General features: G+C 43.6%; 1 protein-coding gene across 1 annotated transcript in view; it reads right to left on the reverse strand.

Annotated features, from left to right (window-relative positions):
- The window catches only part of BCAR3 (BCAR3 adaptor protein, NSP family member), a 138,773-nt gene that overhangs the window by 92,380 nt on the left and 18,405 nt on the right, over positions 1-27,988 (reverse strand). Inside the window, exon 2 of the mRNA XM_070746494.1 lies at positions 27,651-27,982. Coding sequence (XP_070602595.1) covers positions 27,651-27,973 — 323 coding nt within the window. The 5' untranslated portion in view covers positions 27,974-27,982. The remainder of the gene's footprint in view (positions 1-27,650; positions 27,983-27,988) is intronic.

Consider the following 27,988-nt stretch of genomic DNA (forward strand, 5'->3'; position numbering starts at 1 on the left):
GCAACATTTGTCCAGCTTCTTGGTCTTGAACGGCTTCTTCTCCAATTTGACTTTCAGTTTGCATCTAGATTGAATTCTAGAATGAATTCACACATCATATGAAACCACAATGTAGTTTCCTGTGCAGCTCTTACCATAATGGTTTATAAACAAGACCCATGTCCTAACATTATTATTCCCTATCAAATAAATATGATAAAATAAAGCATTTTTATTATAAGATTCAATCCTAGCCTTGTGTGATGGCAATATGTAATTAATGTAATTAATGTAATTAATTACATTAAAGATGTAATTAATCAGAATCTGGATAATATATAGCACTGGCTGTTTTTTAGCTATTCAGCAAACATGGGATGAGCTGTCAACCCAGCAAAAATTAATATGATAAAAAATTAAACTCACAATGGATTACCTATCCATAGCAGCATACCAATTGATAAAATGCTAGTAGTTTCTAAGTAATTATAAGAATGGATGTACGGGAATATCTGAGCAATATTCAAACAATAACAATACCCAGCAAACGTCCACAAACATCTGCTCTAAAAGTCTGTAATCTTCCTACAGAGCATTATAAACATTCTATTCATTAGGAAAATATTTAAAAAATACAAAATGCCATGTTTTTAATGGTACATGTCTGAAATGGTAAGGAATATTATTGGGTTTTGAACAGGAAAAAAAAGCTTGCTTCACTGAGCGAGCACACAGTATTTTCCTTCATCATTCTTCTTCCCAAATGTGAGTGAAAAGAAACTATTTCTATCCATCCCCATTTCCATCTCCCCCTCTAATATGATAGGAAGTCAGCTTTTAAATGCACTTTTATTAATTGGGGTGATTGAATAAGAGAGGAATTGAATCATTAAAAGAGACAATGAAAACTACTTTCATTCTCTAAGAAGTAATTTAAATAACACTAAATTCTATAATAAGCCTTTTGAAAGATATAACATATGAAGGCAAATGAACAGACTTTTAATGGAAAATAGTAAAATAATTTTAGAACAAAATAACAAATTAGCATAGATGTTATTTAAAAAGTACAGATGTAGAGGTGATACTGCTATACAGTGATCCCTCTATTATCGCAAGGGTTCCGTTCCAAGACCCCTCGCGATAATCGATTTTTCGGGATGTAGTGGTGCGGAAGTAAAAACACCATCTGCGCATGCGCGCCCCTTTTTCCATGGCCGCGCATGCGCAGATGGTGTTTTTACTTCTGCACCTGGGAAGACCCAGCAGCTGAGGAGCCGCCTGCCTGCCCGCTTGTCCGCTGCTTGTCCGCTTGTCTGGCCGCCGCTTGTCCGCCGCTTTTCCGCTTGTCCGTCCGCCGCTTTTCCGCCGCTTTTCCGCTTGTCCGGCCGCCGCTTTTCCGCCGCTTGTCCGCTTGTCCGGCCGCCGCTTGTCCGCCGCTTTTCCGCTTGTCCGGCCGCCGCTTTTCCGCCGCTTTTCCGCTTGTCCGCCCGCCGCTTGTCCGCCGCTTGTCCGCCCGCCGCTTTTCCGCCACTTGTCCGCCCGCCGCAGCTGATCTGCTCAGCAGCGCAGTAGCAGCGAGGAGCCGAAGATGGGGTTTCCCCGTTGCCCACGCAAAGGGGAAACCCCATCTTCGGCTCCTCGCTGCTACTGCGCTGTCGAGCAGATCAGCTGCTAGGCGGCCGAAGGAACCTTCCCTGGGTGCCGCCCGCCGCTCGAGAGCAAGAGGGGGAGAGATAGAGAAAGAGAGAGAAGGAAAGAAAGAGATGAGAGAGGGAGGAAGAGAGTGTGAGAGAGGAAGAAGCAAGATAGAGAAAGAGAGAGAGAAAGAAAGATGAGAAAGGAAGGGAGTGACGTCATCGGGTGGAAAAATCGCGATATAGCGTTTCGCAAAGATCGAGATCGCGAAACTCGAGGGATCACTGTATTATATAGAGACTCAAATTACTTTCCAGGTTTAATACAGAACTAACTAGAAGTTGATGTTCTATTAAATCACTCTGAATAAAGTATCATTTAGATAACTTCAGAAGAGCTGGGGGCAGATTGATTGAACAATATGAACTTGAACAATACGTTGTACATCAACTTTATTACAAATCAATTAAAATTACACATGTTATAGTAAGAATGGAAAAAATTAGATATGAACTTTTTTGTTCTTTTCCCTAAGATCCTCTAATTAACTACAGTAGATTCTAACTTTGAACTCTTACAAATTCTTACAATTTCTATGCCGATTGGAGTGGATGTGCACTTAAAATCTATAAAATTTTAACCAACTCAACCAACTTTAACCAACTTTAACCAAACAACTCTGGAACCAACTCCCCCCGGAGATTAGAACTGCCCCTACTCTTCCTGCCTTCCGTAAACTTCTTAAAACCCACCTTTGCCGTCAGGCATGGGGGAATTGAAACATCTCCCCCTGGGCACGTTTAATTTATATATGGTATGCTTGTGTGTGTGTCTGTTAGTATATGGGGTTTTTGTTTTTTTTTTAAATCTTTAAAATTTTAAATTGTTTGATTACTTATGATTTGTTTCTACATGTTGTGAGCCGCCCCAAGTCTTCGGAGAGGGGCGGCATACAAATCCAAGTAATAAATAAATAAATAAATAATAAAAGTCTAAAGACCACCAGATTCTTTCTCCTACTACTGTCCTTAGTGACTAAGAAACATACACTACAAACCCTAATAAATTTGTTAGTGTTTAATGTTACAAGGGCCTTTATTTTTCTATGTGTGTTTCCCTGCCCTATCCTTTGAAGATAACACCAAGTATCTGGATGAAAAAAGAATGGTCCTTATGATCTTGTGCTAAATGCATGTATTATGGTTTTTTAATACAGTGTTCCCTCGATTTTCGCGGGTTCAAACTTCGCGAAAAGTCTATACCACGGTTTTTCAAAAATATTAATTAAAAAAAATACTTTGTGGGGTTTTTCCCTATACCATGGTTTTTCCAACCCGATGACGTCATATGTCATCGCCAAACTTTCATCTGCCTTTAATAAATATTTTTTAAAATAAATGTTAATAAATAAACATGGTGAGTAATAATCTAAATGGTTGCTAAGGGAATGGAAAATTGCAATTTAGGGGTTTAAAGTGTTAAGGGAAGGTTTGTGATACTGTTCATAGCCAAAAATAATGTATTTACAGTGATCCCCCGGTTATTGCGTCCCCGACCATTGCGAACAGGGTAATTCGCGATTTTTCAACCCGGAAGTCAAAACACCATCTGCGCATGTGTGCCCTTTTTTTTTTTTTTAAATGGGCACGCATGCGTAGATGGCAGCCGGGCAGATCAGCTGTTGGGCGGCTTCCCTGTGTCTTCCCCCTCTTGCTGGCGGGAGGGCGAAGCCCCCCCCAGCCCCCGCTCGCCCGCCCTTCACCCTGGAAGTTCGCCAGGAGTCAGCGGAGAACGGCGCGCCTGTTTTAAAATGATCGGAGCCGCGTTTTATTTTTTAGCTTGATCAGCTAAATCCGAATTTTAAACTCGCCGGTTCGTTCGGCTGGCTTAGAAAAAACCAAATCCAGCCATCAAAAGCCTGCCTACGTTTTTGGAGCCTGGATCGCTGCAAGCCAACGCGCAGCGCGCGCACTTCCAAGCCAGGGAAGGGAAAGAGAAGAAGCTGTGGCGGAAACTTTGTTTCTCAAGCAAACAAACAAAAAAACCCGTTAACCTTTCGCATCCGCTTGGAAAAGCCGGGCCCGAGTCTGCTTGCAAAAAATAATAAAAAAAATTAACTAACAACAACCGCTCGCCGCCGCTGCGCAACCTGCTTTAGTTTCATATATTAAAGCAAGCAGGATGCTGACGGACGAGATTCTGCTGGACGGTTTTGCTCATTAAAGGGAGAAGGAGGAGGAGGAGGAAAGGAAACTCCAGATAAATTATTGGAAAGAAAAGACGGGGAAGCCGTTGCACTTTTCCTTCCTCTGTCTCAGTCTCTCTCCTTTGCTGACGCGTTGCCATCACTGCAGGGCTGCCGTGCTCCCGGCCGTCCTCCTCCTCCTCTCCCCCCCACCCCCACCCGGCCAGGACATCTCTATTTTCTCCCTGTTTGCTGATCTGCAGTCCGACTCCAGCGCGGGAACAAGCGGAAAGCTCGGCAGGGAGGTCGACCGGGAGAAGGAGGAGGGATCCTTCCAACCGTCGCCACCTCCGAGCAGAAGAGTTCCCGGTAGCCCGGCGGTACTACCGCCGCCGCGGTGGCGGGGAGGCAGAAAAGTTTGCCCGGCCTTTGACAGAGGAGGAGGCGAGGAGGGGAGCCGGGCGCTGCGAGAGGGCAGGCGGGTGAGTCAGCGCCTTCTCCCGCTTTGCAACTTCCCCTCCTCGCGGGGGGTCGGACCCCTTCGCCCTCCACGCGCGCCTACACACACAAACACACAAGCGCAGCACTCACTCACACACACGCACGCAGAGAGAAGCACTGCACGCCCACGCGCACGGTAGCCTCCCGATTCCTTTGCATGGGGGGAAGCCCCAGGCTCCGGGTGCGATCCCCTTGGAGAAGAGCAGAGCCGGTCGGCGCGGACGGAGGAGATCCTCGCGGCCCTTTTTTCCTCCCCACGGCGCCCCTTCTCTCCAGCCTTCCACCTCCCCCGTCCGCCACACGTACGCGCTCCACCGCTCCTGGCACCCGGCGCCTCGCCTCCCTCCCTCTCCCTCTCTCTCGCTTCCATCTCTCCGCCGAGGAGCAGGACCATGTTTTGCTGGAGGATGGCTCTGTGGCTGGCCGGGGTGGCCCTCTGGAACAAACTCTGCCGCTCCCGTGGCTCCGGCTTGGATTTCGACTACGTTTACGACCTTAGCCCGGAGGATCAGGCGGAAGCCATCGATTACAAAGATCCTTGCAAAGCCGGTATAAGTGTCTTTTCCCAGGCGAGGTTAATCCCCTCGTGCTAGTCGCCCTGCCTCTCTCTCCCAGCCGCCCACCCACCCGGCTTCTTCCCCGTTCCAAAAAAAGGATTTTTTTTTCTTTCCAGCCGGCTGGGGCTTCAATGGGGCGGACGGAGGAGAAGTTCACCTATTTCCTTCGCTTCGGAGAGGCGAAGTGAGAAACGCCGGAGCCAAGAAAAAAGGAAGCTTTGGAGAGGCGCGCTTGGATTCCGCTAGAGCGATGGGTGCGGGTGTGTGTTGGGGGGGGCAGATCGCTCGAGAACCTGTTGTCTTCTTGAGGAACCCCGCCGGTTCTCTCCACCTCTCCGCGAGCCGCGTCCTCCTCCAACCTTTTGCGCTTTGAAAAAGCCGGGTCGCTGCTTGTCCGCAAGGCTCGGAGCAAAAGAAAAGTCCGCGGGAGAAAGGGAAATCTAGCCCCGATCCCCCACGCCCCCACGCCCGGCCTTGGAAATGTCATTCTTCGAGTTGGGGGGGGGCGGTCCTCTTCTCCTTCTCTCGATATGCCGGCTCCGATCGTTTTAAAACAGCCGCGCCGCCCCCAATCTTCGGCTCCTCGCTAGCGCTGCGGAAGTTAAAAACACCATCTGCACATGCGCAGATGGTGTTTTTACTTCCGCAGCGCTACTTCGCGAAAACCCGCTCGTTGCGGGGGGTCCTGGAACGGAACCCTCGCAACGAGCGGGGGATCACTGTACTTCCGCATCTCTACTTCGCGGAGATTCGACTTTCGTGGGCGGTCTCGGAACACATCCCCCGCGAAAAGCGAGGGAACACTGTACATTGTTTTTGTTAACTGGTTAACCTGGTTGTTCCATGGGAAAAAGCTTTTGATGATGCTGAATGACAAAGCTCCATCAGCCCCGCTCCGGTAGCTTCAAACGGGATATTTATTAAGTTAATCTTGTGCTAGCAATTCAATATCCAACTTTAGGAGACATGACTTTGGAACTAATCAGACTAGGAACCTTCTAACCTCTGTCTATTGTTGGAAATAAGATTCTTTTGAACTCTGTGAACTCTACAAACCTGAAGTATAATTCATGTTTTATTTATTTATTTATTTAATCACATTTCTATGCCACCCAACTCCCCAGGGACTCAGGGTGGCTCACAACAAAAACAGGTATAGATCAATATATAAAAAGTTACAATTTAAAATACTTACAGGCATCCATCCATACATACCTTGCTAAATTGCTATTTAATATCTACATGAAACCGCTGGGCGAGATCATCCAAGGACATGGGGTGAGGTATCATCAATACGCCGATGATACCCAGCTATACATCTCTACCCCATGCCCAGTCAACGAAGCAGTGGAAGTGATGTGCCGCTGCCTGGAGGCTGTTGGGGCCTGGATGGGTGTCAACAAACTCAAACTCAATCCAGACAAGACGGAGTGGCTGTGGGTCTTGCCTCCCAAGGACAATTCGATCTGTCCATCCATTACCCTGGGGGGGGGATTATTGACCCCCTCAGAGAAGGTCCGCAACTTGGGCGTCCTCCTCGATCCACAGCTCACATTAGAGAAACACCTTTTAGCTGTGGTGAGGGAGGCGTTTGTCCAGGTTCGCCTGGTGCGCCAGTTGCGGCCCTACTTTGACCGGGAGTCATTGCTCACAGTCACTCATGCCCTCATCACCTCGAGGCTCGACTACTGTAACGTTCTCTACATGGGGCTACCTTTGAAAAGTGTTCGGAAACTTCAGATCGTGCAGAATGCAGCTGCGAGAGCAATTATGGGCTTCTCTAAGTATGCCCATATCACTCCAACACTCCGCAGTCTGCATTGGTTGCCGATCAGTTTCCGGTCACAATTCAAAGTGTTAGTCATCACTTATAAAGCCCTTCATGGCACCGGACCAGAATATCTCCGGGACCGCCTTCTGCCGCACGAATCCCAACGACCGGTTCGGTCCCACAGAGTTGGCCTTCTCCGGGTCCCGTTGACTAAACAATGTCGTCTGGCGGGACCCAGGGTAAGAGCCTTCTCTGTGGCGGCTCCGACCCTCTGGAACCAGCTCCCCCCTGAGATTAGGATTTCCCCCACTCTCCTTGCCTTTCGCAAACTTCTTAAAACCCACCTCTGCCATCAGGCATGGGGGAACTGAAACATCTCCCCCTTGCCCGTGTTGTTTTGGTGTTAGATTGATTGTATGCATGTTTTAATATTCTGGGGTTGTTTTTATGAATTTTTAGCTTAAAATTGTAATTGGATTGGTGGGTATTGGATTTGTTATTATGTATTGTTTTTATCTTGTTGTGAGCCGCCCCGAGTTTTCGGAGAGGGGCGGCATATAAATCCAATAAATCTAATCTAATCTAATCTAAATTATCCCCCCAAGGTCAATGGTCCCAAGTTGGTCAGAAAAGCCTGGTTTTACAGCTTTCTGGAAGGCCAATAAGGTGGGGGGGGGCTGGATCTCAAGAGGTAGCTGATTCCAGAGAGTCAGGGCCACTACAAAGAAGGCTCTCCCCCATGGACCCGCCAGCCAACATTGTTTAGCTGATGAGACCCAAAGAAGGCCAACCCCGGCTGGGAGGTATATGGTAGAAGGTGGTCTCGGAGATACTCTGGCCCTGAGCGGTGTAGGGCTTTAAAGGTAATAACCAACACCTTGAACTGTGACCGGAGACCAATAGGAAGCCTGTGCAGCTCGCAAAGAATTGGTGTAGTGTGGCTATATCAAGGGGCACCCACAACAGCTTGCGCAGCTGCATTCGGGACCAACTGTAGTCTCTGAACACTCTTCAGGGGTAGCCCCATGTAGAGTGCATTGCAGTAGTCCAGCCATAAGGTGATAAGGGCATGAGTGACTGTGAGAAGGGCCTCTTGATCCAAATAGGGTTGTATTTGGTGCACTAGTCCAACCTGTGCAAAGGTCCTTCTAGCTACAGCTGTCAGGTGTTGATCTAGTCTTAGCTGTCAGTGTGTGAATTCACCAGATATGACAAAACCATCCCCTATCTTCAGCAATTAATTCAGATAACACTAGGGTCACAAACCAGTACTAATGGGAGAAAGAAAGAGAACAAAAGATGTAACCTTTAATTAAGCAGGCTACAAAACAATGGTTTACACTGGATTTGATACAGGACAATCATGATATCTGCACTCATCAAACCAGAGTTAAGGGAGCTCAGAATAAGGAGACAGACTGTATCTCTCTACTAAAAAAACAACAACTAAAAACAGTAGAGGTTCAAGTTGCTAAACTAAACGGTTTGTTATCTATTTGAAATCTTAACCTGCATAGTTCATATAATCATCATTATCCATTTTTACTGCATCTCCCAAGATCCAAGTGAAGAACAAGTTTTGCTTTTAAAAAAATCTCAAGTTACTGGTTGGGTTTTTTCCCAATCGAGCTTTTTCCCACGCAGTGGAGAATGACCCTAGGAAAATGTGTTTCATACACTTCTAGAAGGCAAAACAAACCTCACAATCTCCAAACCCAAACTTGGGCATCAGAAGGCTAGAGGGAGCACAGACTCAAACTCAACCCGGATAAGATGGAGTGGCTGTGGGTTTTGCCTCCCAAGGACACTCCATCTGTCCTTCCATTACCCTGGGGGGGGGGGAATTATTGACCCCCTCGGAGAGGGTCCGCAACTTGGGCGTCCTCCTCGATCCACAGCTCACATTAGAGAACCATCTTTCAGCTGGGGCGAGGGGGGCGTTTGCCCAGGTTTGCCTGGTGCACCAGTTAGATTAGATTAGATTAGATTAGATTTATTGGATTTATATGCCGCCCCTCTCCGCAAACTCGGGGCGGCTCACAACAATAATAAAAAACAGCACAGTACATAATACCAAATCCAATGCCCACCAATCTAATTACAATTTAAAATTAGTAATCTCATAAAAACAGTATATATAAAAAACAGGCACACAGTCAATCAGTCAAATGGCAAAACAACATGGGCAAGGGGGAGGTGTTTTAGTTCCCCCATGCATGACGGCAGAGGTGGGTCTTAAGGAGTTTACGAAAGGCGGGGAGGGTGGGGGCAATCTTAATCTCAGGGGGGAGCTGGTTCCAGAGGGTCGGGCCCCCCAAAGAGAAGGCTCTTCCCCTGGGTCCCGCCAGACGACATTGTTTAGTCGACGGGACCTGGAGAAGGCCAACTCTGTGGGACCTAACCGGTCACTGGGATTCGTGCGGCAGGAGGCGGTCCCGAAGATATTCTGGTCCGGTGCCATGAAGGGCTTTATAGGTCATAACCAACACTTTGAATTGTGACCGGAAACTGATTGGCAACCAATGCATACTGCGGAGTGTTGGAGTGATATGGGCATACTTGGAGAAGCCCATAATTGCTCTCGCAGCTGCATTCTGCACGATCTGAAGTTTCCGAACACTTTTCAAAGGTAGCCCCATGTAGAGAGCGTTACAGTAGTCGAGCCTCGAGGTGATGAGGGCATGAGTGACTGTGAGCAATGACTCCCGGTCCAAATAGGGCCGCAACTGGCGCACCAGGCGAACCTGGGCAAACGCCCCCCTCGCCACAGCTGAAAGGTGTTTCTCTAATGTGAGCTGTGGATCGAGGAGGACGCCCAAGTTGCGGACCCTCTCTGAGGGGGTCAATAATTCCCCCCCCCCAGGGTAATGGACGGACAGATAGAATTGTCCTTGGGAGGCAAAACCCACAGCCACTCCGTCTTGTCTGGATTGAGTTTGAGTTTGTTGACACCCATCCAGGCCCCAACAGCCTCCAGGCACCAGCACATCACTTCCACTGCTTCGTTGACTGGACATGGGGTGGAGATGTACAACTGGGTATCATCGGCATATTGATGATACCTCACCCCATGCCCTTGGATTATCTCGCCAAGCGGTTTCATGTAGATATTAAATAGCAGGGGGGAGAGGACCGACCCCTGAGGCACCCCACAAGGGAGAAACCTCGGGGTCGACCTCTGACCCCCCACTAACACCGACTGCGACCAACCGGAGAGGTAGGAGGAGAACCACTGAAGAACAGTGCCTCCCACTCCCAACCCCTCCAGCCGGCGCAGAAGGATACCATGGTCGATGGTATCGAAAGCCGCTGAGAGGTCAAGGAGCACCAGGACAGAGGACAGGACCCTGTTCCGGGCCCGCCAGTTTCCGTGCTGTAGCCGGGCCTGAATCCAGACTGCTGAGGACCTAGATAATCGGCTTCATCCAAGGACCGCTGGAGTTGAAGTGCCACCACCTTCTCAACAACCTTCCCCATGAAGGGAAGGTTGGAGACCGACGGTAGTTATTAAGCACGGCTGGGTCCAGGGAAGGCTTCTTGAGGAGGGGGCACACAACCGCCTCCTTATAAAGGGGCGGAAAGGACCCCCTCCCCAAGGAGGCGTTGACAATCTCCCGGACCCAGCTCCATGTCACCCCTCGACTGGCCGAAACCAGCCAAGAGGGACACGGATCCAGTAGACAGGTGGCGGAACTCACAGCTCCAATGGCCTTGTCCACTTCATCAGGTGTCACCAAGTCAAACTCCTCCCAGACAGATGGACAAAGACGTTTAGCCCCAGTCACCTCGACTGACTCATTGTCAGTAGACTCTGTTTCACAATTGGAGTCGAGGTCCGCTCGGATCCGGGCGATTTTATCAGCGAAAAACGTGTTAAAATCCTCGGCACTACTCTGCAAGGGCTCCCCAACTCCCCTCTGATTGAGAAGGGAGCGGGTTACCCTAAACAGAGCGGCCGGGCGGGATTCCGCTGATGCAATCAAGGCGGCATGATACGCGCATCTTGCCGCCTTGAGCGCCACTTTGTAAGTCTTAATATGAGCTCTTACAAGGGTTCGATCGGATTCGGACTTACTCTTCCTCCATCACTTCTCCAGACGTCTCTTCTGGTGCTTGAACACCCGGAGCTCCTCGTTGAACCATGGAGCTCTACGGGGCCTAGTGCCGCGGTGAGGTCGCAACGGCGCAATCTGGTCAAGAGCCTCTCCTGCCGCCTTGTTCCAGGCCTCAGCAAGAGACTCTGCCGAACTGTGGACAAGTGTATCTGGAATAACCCCAAGCACCATCTGGAAGCCTTCTGGATCCATCAGGCGTCTGGGGCGGAACCTCCTAATTGGTTCCGCCTCCCTGCGGGGAAGGATTGGAGCCAGGAAGTTAAGCCGCAGTAGGAAATGATCTGACCACGACAAAGGCAACACTTCTAAGCCCCTTGCGGCCCTATCTGGACTGGGACTCACTGCTCATAGTCACTCATGCCCTCATCACCTCGAGGTTCGACTACTGTAATGCTCTCTACATGGGGCTACCTTTGAAAAGTGTTCGGAAACTTCAGATCGTGCAGAACGCAGCTGTGAGAGCAGTCATGGGCTTTCCCAAATATGCCCATGTTTCACCAACACTCCGCAGTCTGCATTGGTTGCCGATCAACTTCCGGTCACAATTCAAAGTGTTGGTTATGACCTTTAAAGCCCTTCATGGCACTGGACCAGAATATCTCCGAGACCGCCTGCTGCCGCACGAATCCCAACGACCGATTAGGTCCCACAGAGTGGGCCTTCTCCAGGTCCCGTCAACTAAACAATGTCGGTTGGCGGGCCCCAGGGGAAGAGCCTTCTCTGTGGCAGCCCCAGCCCTCTGGAACCAACTCTGAAGGGGGAAAAACTTTACAAAGCTTATAATGTGAGTTCTCCACTCTTGTTGATCTGATAGGTACCTTCAAAATTTTAAAATCGGGTTTGAGATTCTCTCAGACAAAAGCTATAGCAAGGGTGCTATTGTGACAGCTTGTGGGACGGACACGTCACAACGTAGGCTGTGCCTGTCCCAGCTCCGAAAAGGGGGAAAACGTAACAATATGTCACATGACGGCAACATGAAGTGGCAAGTTTGACATCTTTCATGACCAAATTTTATTTTATGAATATTGTGCGTGCATAAGATTTGACTGGTTTTTATATAAATGGGTTTTATTGGGGTTAGTTTTTAGAGATTATATTCAACTTCTTTTTATTGCTATATATTTTTGTATTGTATTATATTATGTTGTAAACCGCCCTGAGTCCTTCGAGATTGGGCGGCATAAAAGTCAAATAAATGAATGAATGAATGAATAAATAAATAAATAAATAAATCTGTGAGCTATAGGTTTGCTCATATCCACAGTCATTATCAGCATGATCAGTCAGAAAACATCAATTACTATTTTCTCACCGAGATATTCTCTGCTTTATCTTTTTTCTGGGCAAGTGGACACCCTTCCAGAAAAAGCCCAGGACTGTAACTACATAATTCTAAATTTCTAAGATAATTCATAAAACTTATTTGTGGCTCAGCTGCATCCTGGAAAATAAAGAAGCTGGCTGTTTATTTTGTAGCATGCAGTCTTTCTGCTGATAATCAAAAGAATTTTGTTTTAAAATTCAAAAAGGGTGGGCAGGGAGTCTGGGTGGGATCAAAAAGAAGTGCCAGTAGCACATTAGGAATCCTGGTTGTAGTTAATATACTGTCTAGCTATTGCCCTGAATACTGTCTTTGCTTCTTTTGATAAACAGAGATTCTAAAGAGTTCCACAAATAATAAAGCTTTTGCAATTTTACTGTGTGTGTGTGTGTGTGTGTGTGTGTGCATCCTTCCTCCACCCCTTATCCCCTTCTTCCTTTGCAAAATTTCTGTTTACAGGTCCTCTTCTGAAGATGAAAACACAATGTCTCTTACGATGATCAATTGCCCTTCTCTCAATTATTTTGCACATACATATGCAGGCCAACCCAGAAAACCAATAAAGCGAACTGCTAATGTTGCTCTTTTCATCAGTCCTAATTAACATTTATGAGGCCACCAGCAATAAACCTACAGGATTATAACTCCAGTCAAACACAGCTGCACAGGAGTCCTCTTACATCAATTGTAGCTGAAAGCTTGTCTCACCACCTCAATCAGCTGCTTTTCATCTGGTGTTATAAACTTCCTAGTCTGAAGATGTTTGCCTTCCTGGAGAAACCCACCCACCCCCAAAGTCATTCCTCTTTTTCTTGTCTCTAGTGCTGTTTGCTTACAGGTTCTTTCCTGTAACCACCAAAGGAGAGCTTCCACTGATACATGGATGAAAATCAACTAACCCAGTGGTATCATAAGTGCTGACTCGGCATGACTCCGCTTCCCAGTGATCAGACAAGCCCCATTCCCATGTCAACAAAGGGCCATTTGATGTAGCTCATTAGCATTGGAAAGAAAAAGTGGCTTCGTCCTTTGGAAGTTAAGAGAACTAGCAACTTCCCATCTAAAAGAAATGTTAACTTCTGGACATACCCTGGTTCCTACTATAAGCACTAAAACCGAAACATGTACACACTAGGGGTAAAATAATCCAGTTGTAAATGTGTAAATGTGGTTATCATCAGGCATGGGGGAACTGAGATATCCTTTCCCCCTAGGCCTATACAATTTATACATGGTATGTTTGTGTGTGTGCTTGTTTGGTTTTTAATAAGGGTTTTTTAGTTATTTTAAATATTAGATTTGTTATATGCTGTTTTTAGTATTGTTGTTAGCTGCCCCGAGTCTACAGAGAGGGGCGGCATACCAATCTAATAAATAAATAAATATCTTCAGTGAACTAATATTCTGAAACACCTATTTACAAGTGACATTTTGCTGTCAAATAACCCAGCTTTATCTGTAGAAATGTATATGTTAAACATACTGCAATACAATACTATATTTGTATGACAAATTAAACAAACAAACAAACAAATAAATAATCCAGCCAAGATTTTCCTACCATGCAGTCTATCTTTTTCTTTATGCCAGAAAAAAAATCCATTCTAGTGGAACAATGGAGTAGCATTACAGTGACTTTTAACTAAATTTATCTGGGCTACTAAAGTGAGGCCATGAAAATGCAGACAATTACCATATTATTTTCACCATAAGATGCTCCGGACCATAAGATACGCCTAACTTTTGGGGAGGAAAACAAGAAAAATAAATTCTGCCTCTGCCTCCCAGCATGCATCAGTATTCATCTGTTTAGCGTCCTTGCAGAAAACAGCCCGGTCAGCTTCAGCATGTTATTGCAGCCTGATTTAGCACAAGTAGTTGATTGGCAGTTGGATCGACCTCCCAGAATACTGCCGATCAGTTGTTCCAGGCTGTGTGGATTGCCGCCTATTGCTGCCTCCATGCGTCCCATTTGTGGCCTCTGCACATCCTGTTTTCTACGTCCGAATGCCCCGTTTTTGGCCTGTTCCAGATGGCAAAGATTGCCGCTGCTGATTGCTACTGCCTGGAACGGGCCAAAAATGGGGCATGTGGAGGCAGAAAAGGAGATGTGCAGAGGCAGAAAACAGCTAACGGGTGGGTGGGTGGGGCTTTGGCAACATTCACTCTATAACAGTGTTTCCCAACCTTGGCAACTTGAAGATATTTGGACTTCAACTCCCAGAATTCCCCAGCCAGCGAATGCTGGCTGGGGAATTCTGGGAGTTGAAGTCCAAATATCTTCAAGTTGCCAAGGTTGGGAAACACTGCTCTATAACACACAGAGACATTTCCACCCAATTTTGGGAGAGAGGGGAAGGGCATCTTATTGACCAAAAAATACAGTACTGTATATGACAGATCATTGGATCTGAAAGTACTCAGAGATTCACATATCCAATATTACTTTTAATAAAGGCCACTGGTAGAAGATAACCACAATGTGGTTATCATTCTCCACTCTGTTCTTGACATTCATTGGTAGAACTTTAACTTGGACATCTTGGATCATGCAGAGTCCAGCAGCATGGAGTTCCTGATTATCAAAACCCAGATGAGGTGGGGGGAGGGGAGACACATCATCACAATTAATGATCACCAGATGCCAAACCAATTGCTTTATAGTGTTACTGAAATCTGGGCAGAGACCTTGAGATTGGCCATTCAAGGGACACAAAGGAAACCCTACACTAGTGACGGCGGACCTTTTTGTCACCGTATTACAAAAGTGTGTGACTGCATGCACGACAGCGCACATATGTGCCGACACCCATAATGCAATATGTGCCCCCACCTGCGCATGCAACCACGCTCCCCCAGGCTCCCAGACCAGGGTGTCACCCCAGGCATGGAAAAGCATCTCCCCCAGTTTGGAAAGTTGCTCTTGGTGGTGCACAGTTCTTTAGAAGAATTTAATTTAATTTAATTTAATTTAATTTAATTTAATTTAATTTAATTTAATTTAATTTAATTTAATTTAATTTAATTTAATTTAATTTAATTTAATTTAATTTAATTTAATTTAATTTAATTTAATTTAATTTAATTTAATTTAATTTAATTTAATTTAATTTAATTTAATTTAATTTAATTTAATTTAATTTAATTTAATTTAATTTAATTTAATTTAATTTAATTTAATTTAATTTATTAGATTTGTATGCCGCCTCTCCCCGCAGACTCAGGGCAGCTCACAACAATAATAAAACAATGTACAATGTGACAAATCTAATGTTTAAAAGAAAACACATTAAAAACCCAACATTTAAAAACATTAAAGATGGGGACAAGGGGGAAGCAAGGCTGCTTGGAGGAGGATTCTGCTGAACACTATGGGGACAAAAAATGGCATGATGATACCATGCAGATTTTACACCAACACTACTACAGCTCTAATTCCCCAGAAAAAAAAAACCATTTCTATCTGTCCCTTGCCATTCTTCATTTCAAGCAAAAAGGTGGAATCCATCAAAAGTCAGAATGGTCATAAGAGCCTTCCAGAGACATCATGTGGTTTGTTTGACATGAATCTTACGTAGAAGCTTCCTCAGGTTGAACTCACCTCCTGACAACTACCTGGACTACCTCGTCATTTTGTCTGCAAAAATATGGCAGTGGTTGCTACAACTTTCCTCCAGGATGTTTTTCCAACTTTACACTTTAGCCTGTAGGTTGAAGATTTCCTAATCAGCTCCCAATCAAGTCTGTCCCTGTTTAGCTTGTCTGAAAAATCAGCCTTTGAGCAAACTACAATGGTTAGCAAATATCCTCTCAAACCATCAACATCAGAGTGCTAGTTCCTCTTTGCACATTGAGACTACCTGGAGAAGATGACCTTTTTTGCAGTTTGTCTACATGCAGATACTTTGAGGCTATGCTCAACAGTTCTAATTGATTCACAGAAAAAGAATTCAGCTCAAAATTGGATTTGTCATGCAAGAAGAACTAATCACCAAGCCATTAGTGAAGTTGAACTGAATTTGAGTTTTCATGGTTCCTGGAACTTTTGAAGCATTTCCCAAATTGTTAAGGGAAACACATTAAAATTCAAACTAAAGGTAAATCCAAAAAAGGTCAAAAGGTTATCTTCTCGATCCATCCCACAAGAATGTTGGTACGTGACTCTGGTTGATACCAGTCTCTGCTTTGTGCATAAAACTAACTTGCACCTTTCAGACAAAATTATTCAATTTTCGTTCTCATAGAAACATAGAAGACTGACAGCAGAAAAAGACCTCATGGTCCATCTAGTCTGCCCTTATACTATTTTCTGTATTTTATCTTAGGATGGATATATGTTTATCCCAGGCATGTTTAAATTCAGTTACTGTGGATTTATCTACCACGTCTGCTGGAAGTTTGTTCCAAGGATCTATTACTCTTTCATTAAAATAATATTTTCTCAGGAACTGGTTATGAAAAGAAGGGCTAGAGGAGACATGATAGCCATGTTCCAATATCTCGGGGGTTGCCACAAAGAAGAGGGAGTCAAACTATTCTCCAAAGCACCTGAGGGTAGAACAAGAAGCAATGGGTGGAAACTAAACAAGGAGAGAAGCAACTTAGAATTAAAGAGAAATTCCCCTATGGTTAGAACAATTAATTCAGAACCTCCAGAAGTTGTGAATGCTCCAAACCATGAAGTTTTTAAAGAAAATGTTGGATAACCATTTGTCTGAAGTAGTGAAGAGTTTCCTGCCTACGAAGGGGGTGGACTAGAAGACCTCCAAGGTCCCTTCCAACTCTGTTGTTGTTGTTGTTATCTTGCATGTAGTGGACTTCTGAATATGTTGCATCTATTGTTTACAACTGCCTTTCCTCCAAGAGTTCAAAGTAGTTCTTGAGCAAGGGTGTCAAACATACGTTATCATGGCGTCATCACGTGACATATCGGGACTCCCCGCCCCTCGCTAAACTGGGCATGGCCAGCGCATAATGCATCCGGCCTGCACGCCATGAGTTTGACAGCCCTGTCCTTGAGCTACTACTATATTTGAGCAATTGTGCAATTACAGTTGTAAGTCATTGCAGTTGTAAAGTAGGTCCCCATTTAACAGGACCAGATGTGGCTTTTTTCATATCGGTCATTAAATGAATGCGTAATGCCTTAAACAAACATACTGTTTGCTCCTAGGCTGGTAGAACTGTTATAATTTGTGCTCATATGGCCATAGGGTTCTGCAAATGTCCATAAACGCAGGTCAGTTATCAAGTGCGGGAGAGGGGCATGACATTGGAACTTTGAAACTCGGTCTTAAATAGCTTTTGGAGGGGAGATTGTTGTAATTTTAATCAGTGATAAGTCAAGGACTATCTGTAGCGCAAATTGGGAGATTTATTTATTTATTATATTTGTATGCCGCCCCTCTCCATAGACTCGGGGCGGCTCACAGCAATAATAAACAATATATAACAAATCTAACAATTTAAGAGAAACACTAAAAACCCCATTATTAAAAGCAAACATACACACAAACATACCATATATAAACTGTATAGGCCCAGGGGGAGATGTTTCAATTCCCCCATGCCTGACGGCAGAGGTGGGTTTTAAGGAGTTTACGAAAGGTGAGGAGGGTGGGGGCAGTTCTAATCTCTGGGGGGAGCTGGTTCCAGAGGGTCGGGGCCACCACAGAGAAGGCTCTTCCCCTGGGTCCCGCCAAACGGCATTGTTTAGTTGACGGGACCCAGAGAAGGCCAACTCTGTGGGACCTAATCGGTCGCTGGGATTCGTGCGGCAGAATGCTTCCCTTTATCTTATATCCACACTTTTCTAAAGTAAATTGGGTAGGGACAAAGTCTGATCCAAAGTCACCCCAAGAGCTGTCAGCTGAAAGCAGATTTAAAACTATAGGTCTTCCCAGTTCCAAAACTGTGTATATACTGTATATACAAGAGAGTATTTGCCAGAATGCTGCATCTTGCATCTATGCGAAATTCTTAACTTCATCTGAGCTACATGTGTTCAGTTCACCTCCAAATCAGGAGCAGGGGAGGGAGACAGAATTCAGTCCCCATTTAATGCTATTCCTAAACAGAATGACTAGCACCATCCTTTTGGTGGCAAAACCTTGAAGGTCACTTGTGTTCTGACTTAATTCTACTCCTATTCATGCCAATTTGGATACCATCATTGTAAAGAGCTGAAATAGCTGGAGTTTATGTACTGTTAAGTCCTCACCTGTTTCCAGTATACAACTTATGTGAACAAGGTGAGACTGATCACACATACTTTTTAGCTGTACTGTGGTCAGAAGTCAAGGCTAATAGTTATCCACAAGAGGATCTCTTAAAAAGAAAATAACAACAATGGTGAATGTGAGCTTTTGGTGTTTTAGCCTTTTTAGCATTAGGCATCTCTTGGGTTACCTCAATTATTGGGATGTCTGGTTTTTTTCCTTATTCAGGATGCCAGAAGGCTGGGTTATCCCTTTCGTGTAGCTGAAACCATTTTCTAAATACAGTGATACCTCGTCTTACGAACTTAATTGGTTCCGGGACGAGGTTTGTAAGGTGAAAAGTTTGTAAGATGAAACATTGTTTCCCATAGGAATCAATGGAAAAACGATTAATGCGTGCAAGCCCAAAACTCACCCCTTTTGCCAGCCGAAGCGCCCGTTTTTGCACTGCTGGGATTCCCCTGAGGCTCTCCTCCATGGGAAACCCCACCTCCAGACTTCTGTGTTTTTGTGATGCTGCAGGGAAATTCCAGCAGGGGAATCCCAGCAGCGCAAAAACGGGTGCTTCGCTGGCAATGGAAGTCTGGAGGTGGGGTTTCCAGGGAGGGGATCCTCAGTGAAATTGCAGCATCACAAAAACACAGAAGTCCTCGAAACCTCACCTCTGGACCTCTGTGTTTTTGTGATGCTGCAATTTCGCTGAGGTTCCCCTCGCTGGGAAACCCCACCTCTGGATTTCCGTTGCCAGTGAAGCGCCCGGTTTTGCGCTGCTGGGATTCCCCTGCAGCATCGCAAAAACACGGAAGTCCGGAGGTGGTGTTTCCCATGGAGGGGAGCCTCAGGGGAATCCCAGCAGGGCAAAAATGGGTGCTTCGCTGGCAACAGAAGTCCAGAGGCGGGGCATCCCAGTGGCGGCGGCTTGGGTTTGTAAGATGAAAATAGTTTGGAAGAAGAGGCAAAAAAATCTTAAACCCCAGGTTTGTATCTCGAAAAGTTTGTATGATGAGGGGTTTGTAAGACGAGATATCATTGTACTGTATTTGGTGTCCATAAAGGTTAAAATTTGAATCTTAAAATTTCCTAGACAGTATAATAGAAATTATTTGGTACATAGGTTTATGTAACAAGACAAAAATAAATGATCAGCTAAGGGAAACAACCATATGTAATATATTTATTTTGCCACATGACACAGTCTGCTATCCAACACAGGCAGACATTTGGACCTATTTCTTTATTATAATCATAAAACTTTCCAGAGCACAAGCTCAAAAGGCTAATAGCAGCACTAGATGTTACTTTTTGAAATACCTAATAATGAATAATGATCTGGCTAAATATCACGAGATAAGAAAGGAATGTTTAAATAATAAAAGGCACTAAAATCAGTATATTCATGCTGCCTTAAGGGTTTTTATACATTCCGGAGATCCACTTGCATTCTTATTCTTCATTTCTCTTTCCCTTTCCACATTCTTGTAACGCTAGTTAATAACTTACAAGGTTTTTTGGGGGGTGGGGGGTGAACATTCACTTTTCAATTTAAGGTCACAATGTCAAAGGCAGAAATTCATAAAGATTGAAACTTTACAGAATTTTTATTCTTGAGTCATCCAGTGTACTAAACAGCGTGGTTTTACAGTACTGTACTGTAAAGGCCATGAACTTTGACAGGGCCAGTCTTCTTCACTATTGTACAGGGAGAAACAGCACTCAAGTTATAGCTCACAAGCATGGTGTCTGTTTGTTTTGCCAACGAAAAGACGATCATTATTTCCTCCATTTTTTTTTTAAAAGAACATTAATTGTATAAAATGTGCACTGGCTAATCTATATATATAAAAGCGAAATACTTCTCACGCATCATCATGAAATCTCCAGAACCGTAAAGCCTACAAACTTGAAACTTGGCACATATCTACATCTTAGCTTCTAGGTACTCACTAACAAAAGATTTTTTTTGAAATGACCATCAGATCATTAGTTATTTCTTATATTATTATGAATATGTTCTGAAGCTAAGGAGTTAGATGTTCTACTCCCCCTCCCCACCTGAAAAGAACTCTGCTCATCTGCTCTGATGCTACTCCTTTGCTAAACTGGGCATGGGCATAGCCAATACGTGACTCATCCGGCTTGCCGGCTGGGAGTTTAGACATTCTACTCCCCCTCCCCACCTGAAAAGAACTCTGTTCCAACTGCCAGTTGCCTTATATTATTTATTTATTATTTGGATTTCCATGCCGCCCCTCTCCGAGGACTCGGGGCGGCTCACAACAATATAATACACAGAATACAAAGTTAATATGCTCTGATGTTACCCCTTCATTAAACCAGGCGTGGGTGTGGCCAGCGCGAGACTCATCTGACCTGTGGGATGGGAGTTTAAACATTCTACTCCCCCTTTCCACCTGAAAAGAACTCTGTTCCAACTGCCAGTTGCCTTATATTAACATGCTCTGATGCTAAAGAGTTACACATTCTACATAAATTTCCAAGCTTTAAGTGTCAATGTATCAAGCCCAATCTTAACCACTCATTTAATGTTTAAGCTTTAACTGTCAATTTATCAACCCTGATCGCATAGTTTCATAGAGAAGCATAGGTATCCAGGTACTAGTTTACAAATACAGCTCTTTAGGACAGTAAGTTTGTGGCATGAAGCTCACATCAGTTGTTGGACCAGTGACATCATTATACCATGGTGCATAGCTCTCTAGAGTTTATTGTTCAGACTGACTCAATGAATCTTCCTGAATGGACTAAAAGTAAAAAAAATGGATTTGTGGTGTCTCACCCTGAGGATAACCTCAGAGCTATACTGAGGATAAGTAGCATCATTCAGAATCAAGGCTGAGCAAAGGATTAAATTAGATTTAATTAGTTCACAGTGCATTTCACCATTAATTAATCAGGTGGGTCCTTTGCCAGGCTTCCAGAGCTGCTTCAAAAGCTGTCCCCCATAGATGCCATATGCATTATTTGCACAATATATATGCACATGTATTGTACACATCAAAACAATCACACAAGCCTTGCAAATAGACCCAATTACATTAAAGCTTACAACAGATTGTTCTGCTTAGGCTGTGCACGTCCATTCATGGTTTCCTGCAAATCCCATTGGATTTTGCAAATCCCACTTCCAATATTTTCTAGAATGTCATGTCCCATTCAAATGGAAACAAGTTCATACATTCACAATAAACCTCTGAATTATATTATACTTCTACTGGTTTTCAAAGCCAAATTTTATCACCCTGAAAGGAAGTAACACTTCATTTATCAGAACTGGCCTTTTCTTCTCCAATAGCATTGCAATGTATTTTTAAAAGCATTGCCACAAAACTAGAGAACTATTGTTTGAATGGTGGCAAATTATCCGCTTCCCACACCCTTTGTCTTCTTTTAAAACAACATTAATCATGTGTAGTCTGCATGGAAATGGGATTATCGTGATCCAGCCTGAGAGCTGATTATATAGCTTATTTTTAAACGTTTCCAAGAATGGGGGATTCCACAGTGTCCTTTTGATGACTCAGCAGCTGTTGGGCAGTGGTGAAATTCATAGTATATCGTGCAGTTATTTGTTCTACATTGAGCTAATGAGTTAACATTTTTTTTAAGATTCTGAAACACAGTTGGATGTGCCGAATAACATCAAAACCAAAATGAGCAAGTTAGGATATTTTGCACCACGACTGGTTAATTACTGAGAGAGAGAAATCATTTTGTTAAAGAAAAGGCAGATGGTACGGATAGAAAAGTTAAATGATAATTGGTGTGACGGAAGAGAAAAGCTATAGCAACACAGATTAGGTTAGATGGCTTCCTGTTGGCATTCACTTTCCTCTGAGATAGGATATTGTGTATTTGTTCATTCAAGGGATGGAGAGGGGGTGGATATGATATTGTGTATTTGTTTATTCAAGGGACAGAAGGGAGAGAGAGGGGGAAGAGAAATGGAGAGAGAGAGAAAGAGAGAGGCTCAGATGTTGGGATCCTTCATCTGTTTTTCTATGTACTCTGGAGACCAATTTATTTAATCTGATCTGGACTTGTAAATCCTATCAGCATTACTGGTTCCTCCTGTTTTTATGATATCAGTGTCTATGATGATTATGGTATTTGTCCTCCCCTCCTCCCTATGGACTACTCACGTACCAGAATGCCAGGAGGAGTCAAGAAAGTTTTGAAATTTTAGCATGGTATTTCTCAACCTTGGCAACTTTTAAGATACGTGGACTTCAATTCCCAAAATTTTCCAAGCCAAAACACTAAAAGAGGCTGACTGCTTTAGAATCATAGAGCAGGCGTTGCATGAACAATTAATTCCATTCCTTACTTGGTACAGAAAATCCAAAGATAAAGACTTCCTGACATATGGGGGTCTAGGGGTTTGCTTGAAGTTCACCAGTGAGAAAGAGCTGACCATATCCCATGAAATTGCTCCTATGGTCAAAACTGGATTTGTAATTAAAATTAAGTCAATCTTCGATCATGGGTTACGGGTATTTTTTAAAAAAACTTAAATTTAAACAGCAGTAGAAAACTACTCTTTACTGTTTCCTTTGTGACAAACTTCCAGATACAGTGGTACCCCTACTTAAAAAGGCCTCTACTTAAGAACTTTTCTAGATAAGAACCGGATGTTCAAGATTTTTTTGCCTCTTCTTAAGAACCATTTTCTACTTAAGAACCCGAGCCCAGAAAAATTTCCCAGGAAATTTTAGAGCGGCACGATGGCCGGCCAGTTTCCTGCCACCACCACCCCTTTAACCCCGGCCACCTGGGCTGCCAGAGGAGCCTTTTGGTGGCACTTAAGGAGGTTTTGGAAGTCCAGAGCGAACAAAGCATTTTCCTTTCTCTGGGTGCTTGGACAGGGAATAAACCTCTGCCAGCGTCCAGAGAAAAGAAACGCTCCCTTCGCTCTGGGCAGCTGAGGAGTCACCACAGCGAAGGAAAAGCGCCGGCTACAAAGCGAGCGAGGGAGCGAGAAGAGAGGGGAGCCCTTCAACATTGGAAGGAAGAGGCAGCAGATAGCAGCAGCAGCAGCAGCCAGTGTATGGGAGGCAGTTTATGGGAGGCAGCCTTACACTGGGTGTATGGAAGGGCTGTGTTCCTCACCGCCTCAGACTCCCCCCCTTTTTTTTAAGCCTTAAAGTTTTGGATTTTTTTGATTCCCCTCACCTCACCTTCCTCCTTCGGCAGTGACTCTCCTTCTCCTCCTCTTCTTCCTCCTCCTCCTCCCACCTAAATTCCAAGCTTTTATTTCTTTCCTAATGGGTTTGCACACATTATTAGCTTTTACATTGATTCCTATGGGAAAAATTGCTTCTACTTACAAACTTTTCTACTTAAAAACCTGGTCACGAAACGAATTAAGTTCTTAAGTAGGGGTACCACTATATTTCTATGTACAGTATATCTCCTATAAACACAGCCTGCTAAACAAACTAAATAAACAAAACCTATTCTTTCAACCTTTTCTCATGGGAATTCTTTTTTAATACTCATTAAACCTATTTCTTTATAGAATTCTTGATTGGCCAAAGTATGAGACTGGACACACAAAGAATTAGTCTCTGGTGCATAAGTTCTCAGTGTACATACAATCTACAAACCTACAGTGTACATACAAACGTGAGCTTTCACTGTACAATTTATTTACATTCTTCTTACAAGCGTGAGGCATCCCAACGTGCAGATTATAGTTTGCACCTTTACTTCTCAAGATTCAGAATCTCAGATTCTACAGTTGCAACTAAAATTGCATCATTTTTTTGGCAGTTGCATGACATGTTGATTCATGTTCAGCCTTTTCACATATACGATTGCCAAGTCAGGTATTCTCCCCCAATCTAGTTAATATTTGTGCATTTGGTTCACCATCACTGGTTTAGGAGGTGTGAATGAAAGACAGCAAAAAGTCAGAGTTTCTATCAGTAGAAAAACAGTTTACCCCAAGCTCCATAGAACGGCAATGTTGCCCATTGAAAAACAGAAAGCAATCAATTTCTCTTCCACAGTTGGAAACGGGTTCAGATGACAGGGGTGACAATGTTTGGCCCAGATTCACCAACTTCTGGTGAAAGTCTGAAAGTACCTAACGGTATAACTTATAATTTAATCTCCATTTTTTTACTCACCATAATGAGTACATATTGCTGTGGCTCTAGTAAAATATAGTCTTCACTAGGCTGGTACACTAATATCCATTCTTCCATCTCAATTAAGCTTCAGGCATTCTATCAACCCAACCACAAGTACCCATTCACACACACACACACACAATTGTGTTATTCTATTTCCTGGCTAGGTGCACTATTCAGCTGCTCCAAACCGTTGAATCATCCCTTGCAGCTGTTGTTCAACAGCTGTACTCCTTGTGTTTTCAATGCCAGGGGTTGCCAGGGCTCATCAGCCAGCACCACTGCAATGGGGAAGGGAAAGGAAAGGCCACACCAATGGGAAAAAAGAGTGCATCAGGCCTTTTAAATATAGGTAGGACTACCATTGAGCCCAAACTTTATGTCACTAAATGAACTGTTGTAAGTCGAGGACTATCTGTAGTAAACCTGGTCTGTTTGCAAATCCTCGGGCCAAATTCTTTTATGCATTGAATTTCCCCAGAAGACAGAGAACAAAACTCTGGATCTGCAGCAAGATAGAACTTCCAGTGTGCCAAATTAAAATAAAGACGATGGGATCTAGATGCTTACTATTTCAAGGGTGAAATGCTACCAGTTCGGGCATACTGGTAGCAGCGACTGCTGCTGGTTTGGAGAAGTTATAGCAGCAGCAGCATGAGGCTCTGCCCACCATTTTCTTTTTTTTAACCCTCTATACATAGGCAAAGCATGCATTTCTGAACTGGTAGGAAAGGTAAGTAGATTTCACCACTGTACTATTTCAATGGGGGGATGAATTAAACACTTGTTACGTGTTGCTTTTGTTTGTGTGGTGAAATGCAAAAACAAATATGAATTCATTAAGGAAACAAACAAAGACCGGAAGGATTACCGAAACAAATCACAAAAGAGAAGAGAGTGTGTTATGGTACCATCAACCTGCTGTTTAGACTGGATTTGACTTATCTGTACCCTTATCAAGTCCTTCCTGAAAACACGGAATAGGCAGAGTTGTTTAATAATATTAAAAGTATCACTGCAGAATGTACACTTTCCAAATAGAGCTGCCTTTTGCAATTGATTAATAGCGATTTTTGTCAATGCCAATGGTCATAAATGGTGCTTCTCATATTTTGAAATTGCACGCACACCTAATACTATTGCAATACAGATAGTCCTTGATTTGAGCCCCAAATTTCTCTTACTAATTGAGACATCTATCTATCTATCTATCTATCTATCTATCTATCTATCTATCTATCTATCCATCCATCCATCCATCCATCCATCCATCCATCCATCCATCCATCCATCCATCCATCCAATTTTTATGCCGCCCTTCTCCTTAGACTCAGGGAGGCTTACAACATGTTAGCAATAGCACTTTTTAACAGAGCCAGCATATTGCCCCCACAATCCGGGTCCTCATTTTACCCACCTTGGAAGGATGGAAGGCTGAGTCAACCATTTGTGTGTTTTGCCCCATTTTACGACCTTCCTTGTAACAGTTGTTAAGTGAATCACTGCCATTGTTAAGTTGATATCATGGCTGTTGAGTGAATCTGGTTCCCCAATGGATTTTGCTTGTCAGTAGGTTGCATAAGGTGATTACATGATCATTGCATGATGATTGACACAGCAACCATCATAAATATAGTCAGCTGCCAAGCATCTGAATTTTTTTTAATTAAAAAAAATTATTATGTGTGTTTATACCTTTATTTAGGTATAAACACACATAAACAAACATAGACAAACATTTTAAAAACGACATTGGATGCGTCGTGACTGTCTGTAACGTATTACAAATTTTAATGATTCCATATTACCAACATGTGTTATTATTATTGCTATCTACGTAACAGCATTTATAGGTCTTATTTAGGTATCCCTCTTATTCCTTTATCCCTCCAATTCCCTTTCTCGTTCTCTTTCTATCACTTAATTTGTTTGACTACTTTTTGGTTGGTTTTTTGTTTACTAGCCAGTAATAAAATATTCTCCAGCTCTTATAGTATTCTGAATTTTTAATCACATGACCATGGGGATGCTGCAATGGTCATCAGCATGAAAAATGGCCACTTTTTTCAGTGCCACTGTAAACCAGGGGATAAAAAGTAAGCACACATGCTCAAAACCAGCAAACTAATGTGCTGAAGCAGACCAGACTAAGGGCTAGCTAGATTAATACCTGGTAGGCAGATTATTTTTTCCCTGTTTTCCTCCCTAAAAACAAAGATGCATCTTATACTCTGAAAATACGGTACATATATTTCCTTTCTCAAGATGTCCAGGGGGGAAGCATTTTGAAATTCCCTGACATTTCCCTGTAACTTGCGATCTAGTTAAGGTGTGGTCGTAGATGACGTCATACCAAACAGCTAAACTGTAGAGAAATATCGGTAGCCGAGGAAGCAAGTTGTTGCCACAGTTATGCTCATTTTTGCTTGCCTCTGCCAGGGAGCGTGACCCTCTTTTTTTTTTTTTCATGATTTTCCCCCGACTTTTAAACATTTACAGTACTACAGTTTATTTCCCCCCCCTGATTTACAGTGTTCCCTCGATTTTTGCAGGGGATGCGGAAGTAAATACACCATTTTTGGCTATGGACAGTATCACAAGCCATCCCTTAAGACTTTAAACTCCTAAATTACCATTTCCCATTCCCTTAACAACCATGTACTCACCATTATTACTGGTACTCACCATTGAATAAGACACTTAGTGATCCTGATATTTATAAACATAATTATTTATTAACAATAATTAATTTTTTTGTTATTTATTTGCAAAAATTATTAGTTTGGCGATGACATATGATGTTATTGGATGGGAAAAACCATGGTATAGGGAAAAAAACGCGAAGTATTTTTTAATTAATATTTTTTGAAAAACCGTGGTATAGGCTATTCGCAAAGTTCGAACCCGCGAAAATCGAGGGAACACTGTATTCCGTTTTTGTCACTAATTCCCTGTTATTTCCCAAACTGCCAATTTCCTTGGCAATTCACTGATTTCCCTGTTTTCCAGGTTTGCTAGACACCCCGCTTTCTATAACTATGCTGTTGTAGATGTGATCTATTCAGAAGACATGAGACATGATTGACAGAAGATATGACTCAGATATCTATCTACAGAAGTGGGGAAGAGGACAGATTTTCTTAAGCATTACTGCAAATGCCAATAAAACAGAGCAGCATTCACAATATGTTTCAACTAAACATGATTTACCTGTGCAGGCGGCAGTCACTTTTCCTGTTTTTCTGGGGATACTCTTCAATGACACCTTGAATCAAAGGCCCTGGAGACTGATTGGCTTGGGTGTATGGCAACTTTCTCACGTTATTGAAAACATCACCTGACCCAAGAAGAAGGGTTCCCTTTTTTTTCCTCGGAAGGGTACCATGGATAGAAATATCTTGATGGGTACCAGAATGAAGTTCATCAGCCAGAATGGGTTTGCTGCTCAACAGATCCATAGAAGAGGCCAAGGGGAACTCATGGTTCATCTGCATGTCCCGTGGAAGACTTGCAAACTTCCCAGCTGCTAGCATTCTTTAAGTCTAGGA

The sequence above is a fragment of the Erythrolamprus reginae genome, chromosome 3 (assembly GCF_031021105.1).
Source record: "Erythrolamprus reginae isolate rEryReg1 chromosome 3, rEryReg1.hap1, whole genome shotgun sequence".
NCBI lineage: Eukaryota > Metazoa > Chordata > Lepidosauria > Squamata > Dipsadidae > Erythrolamprus > Erythrolamprus reginae.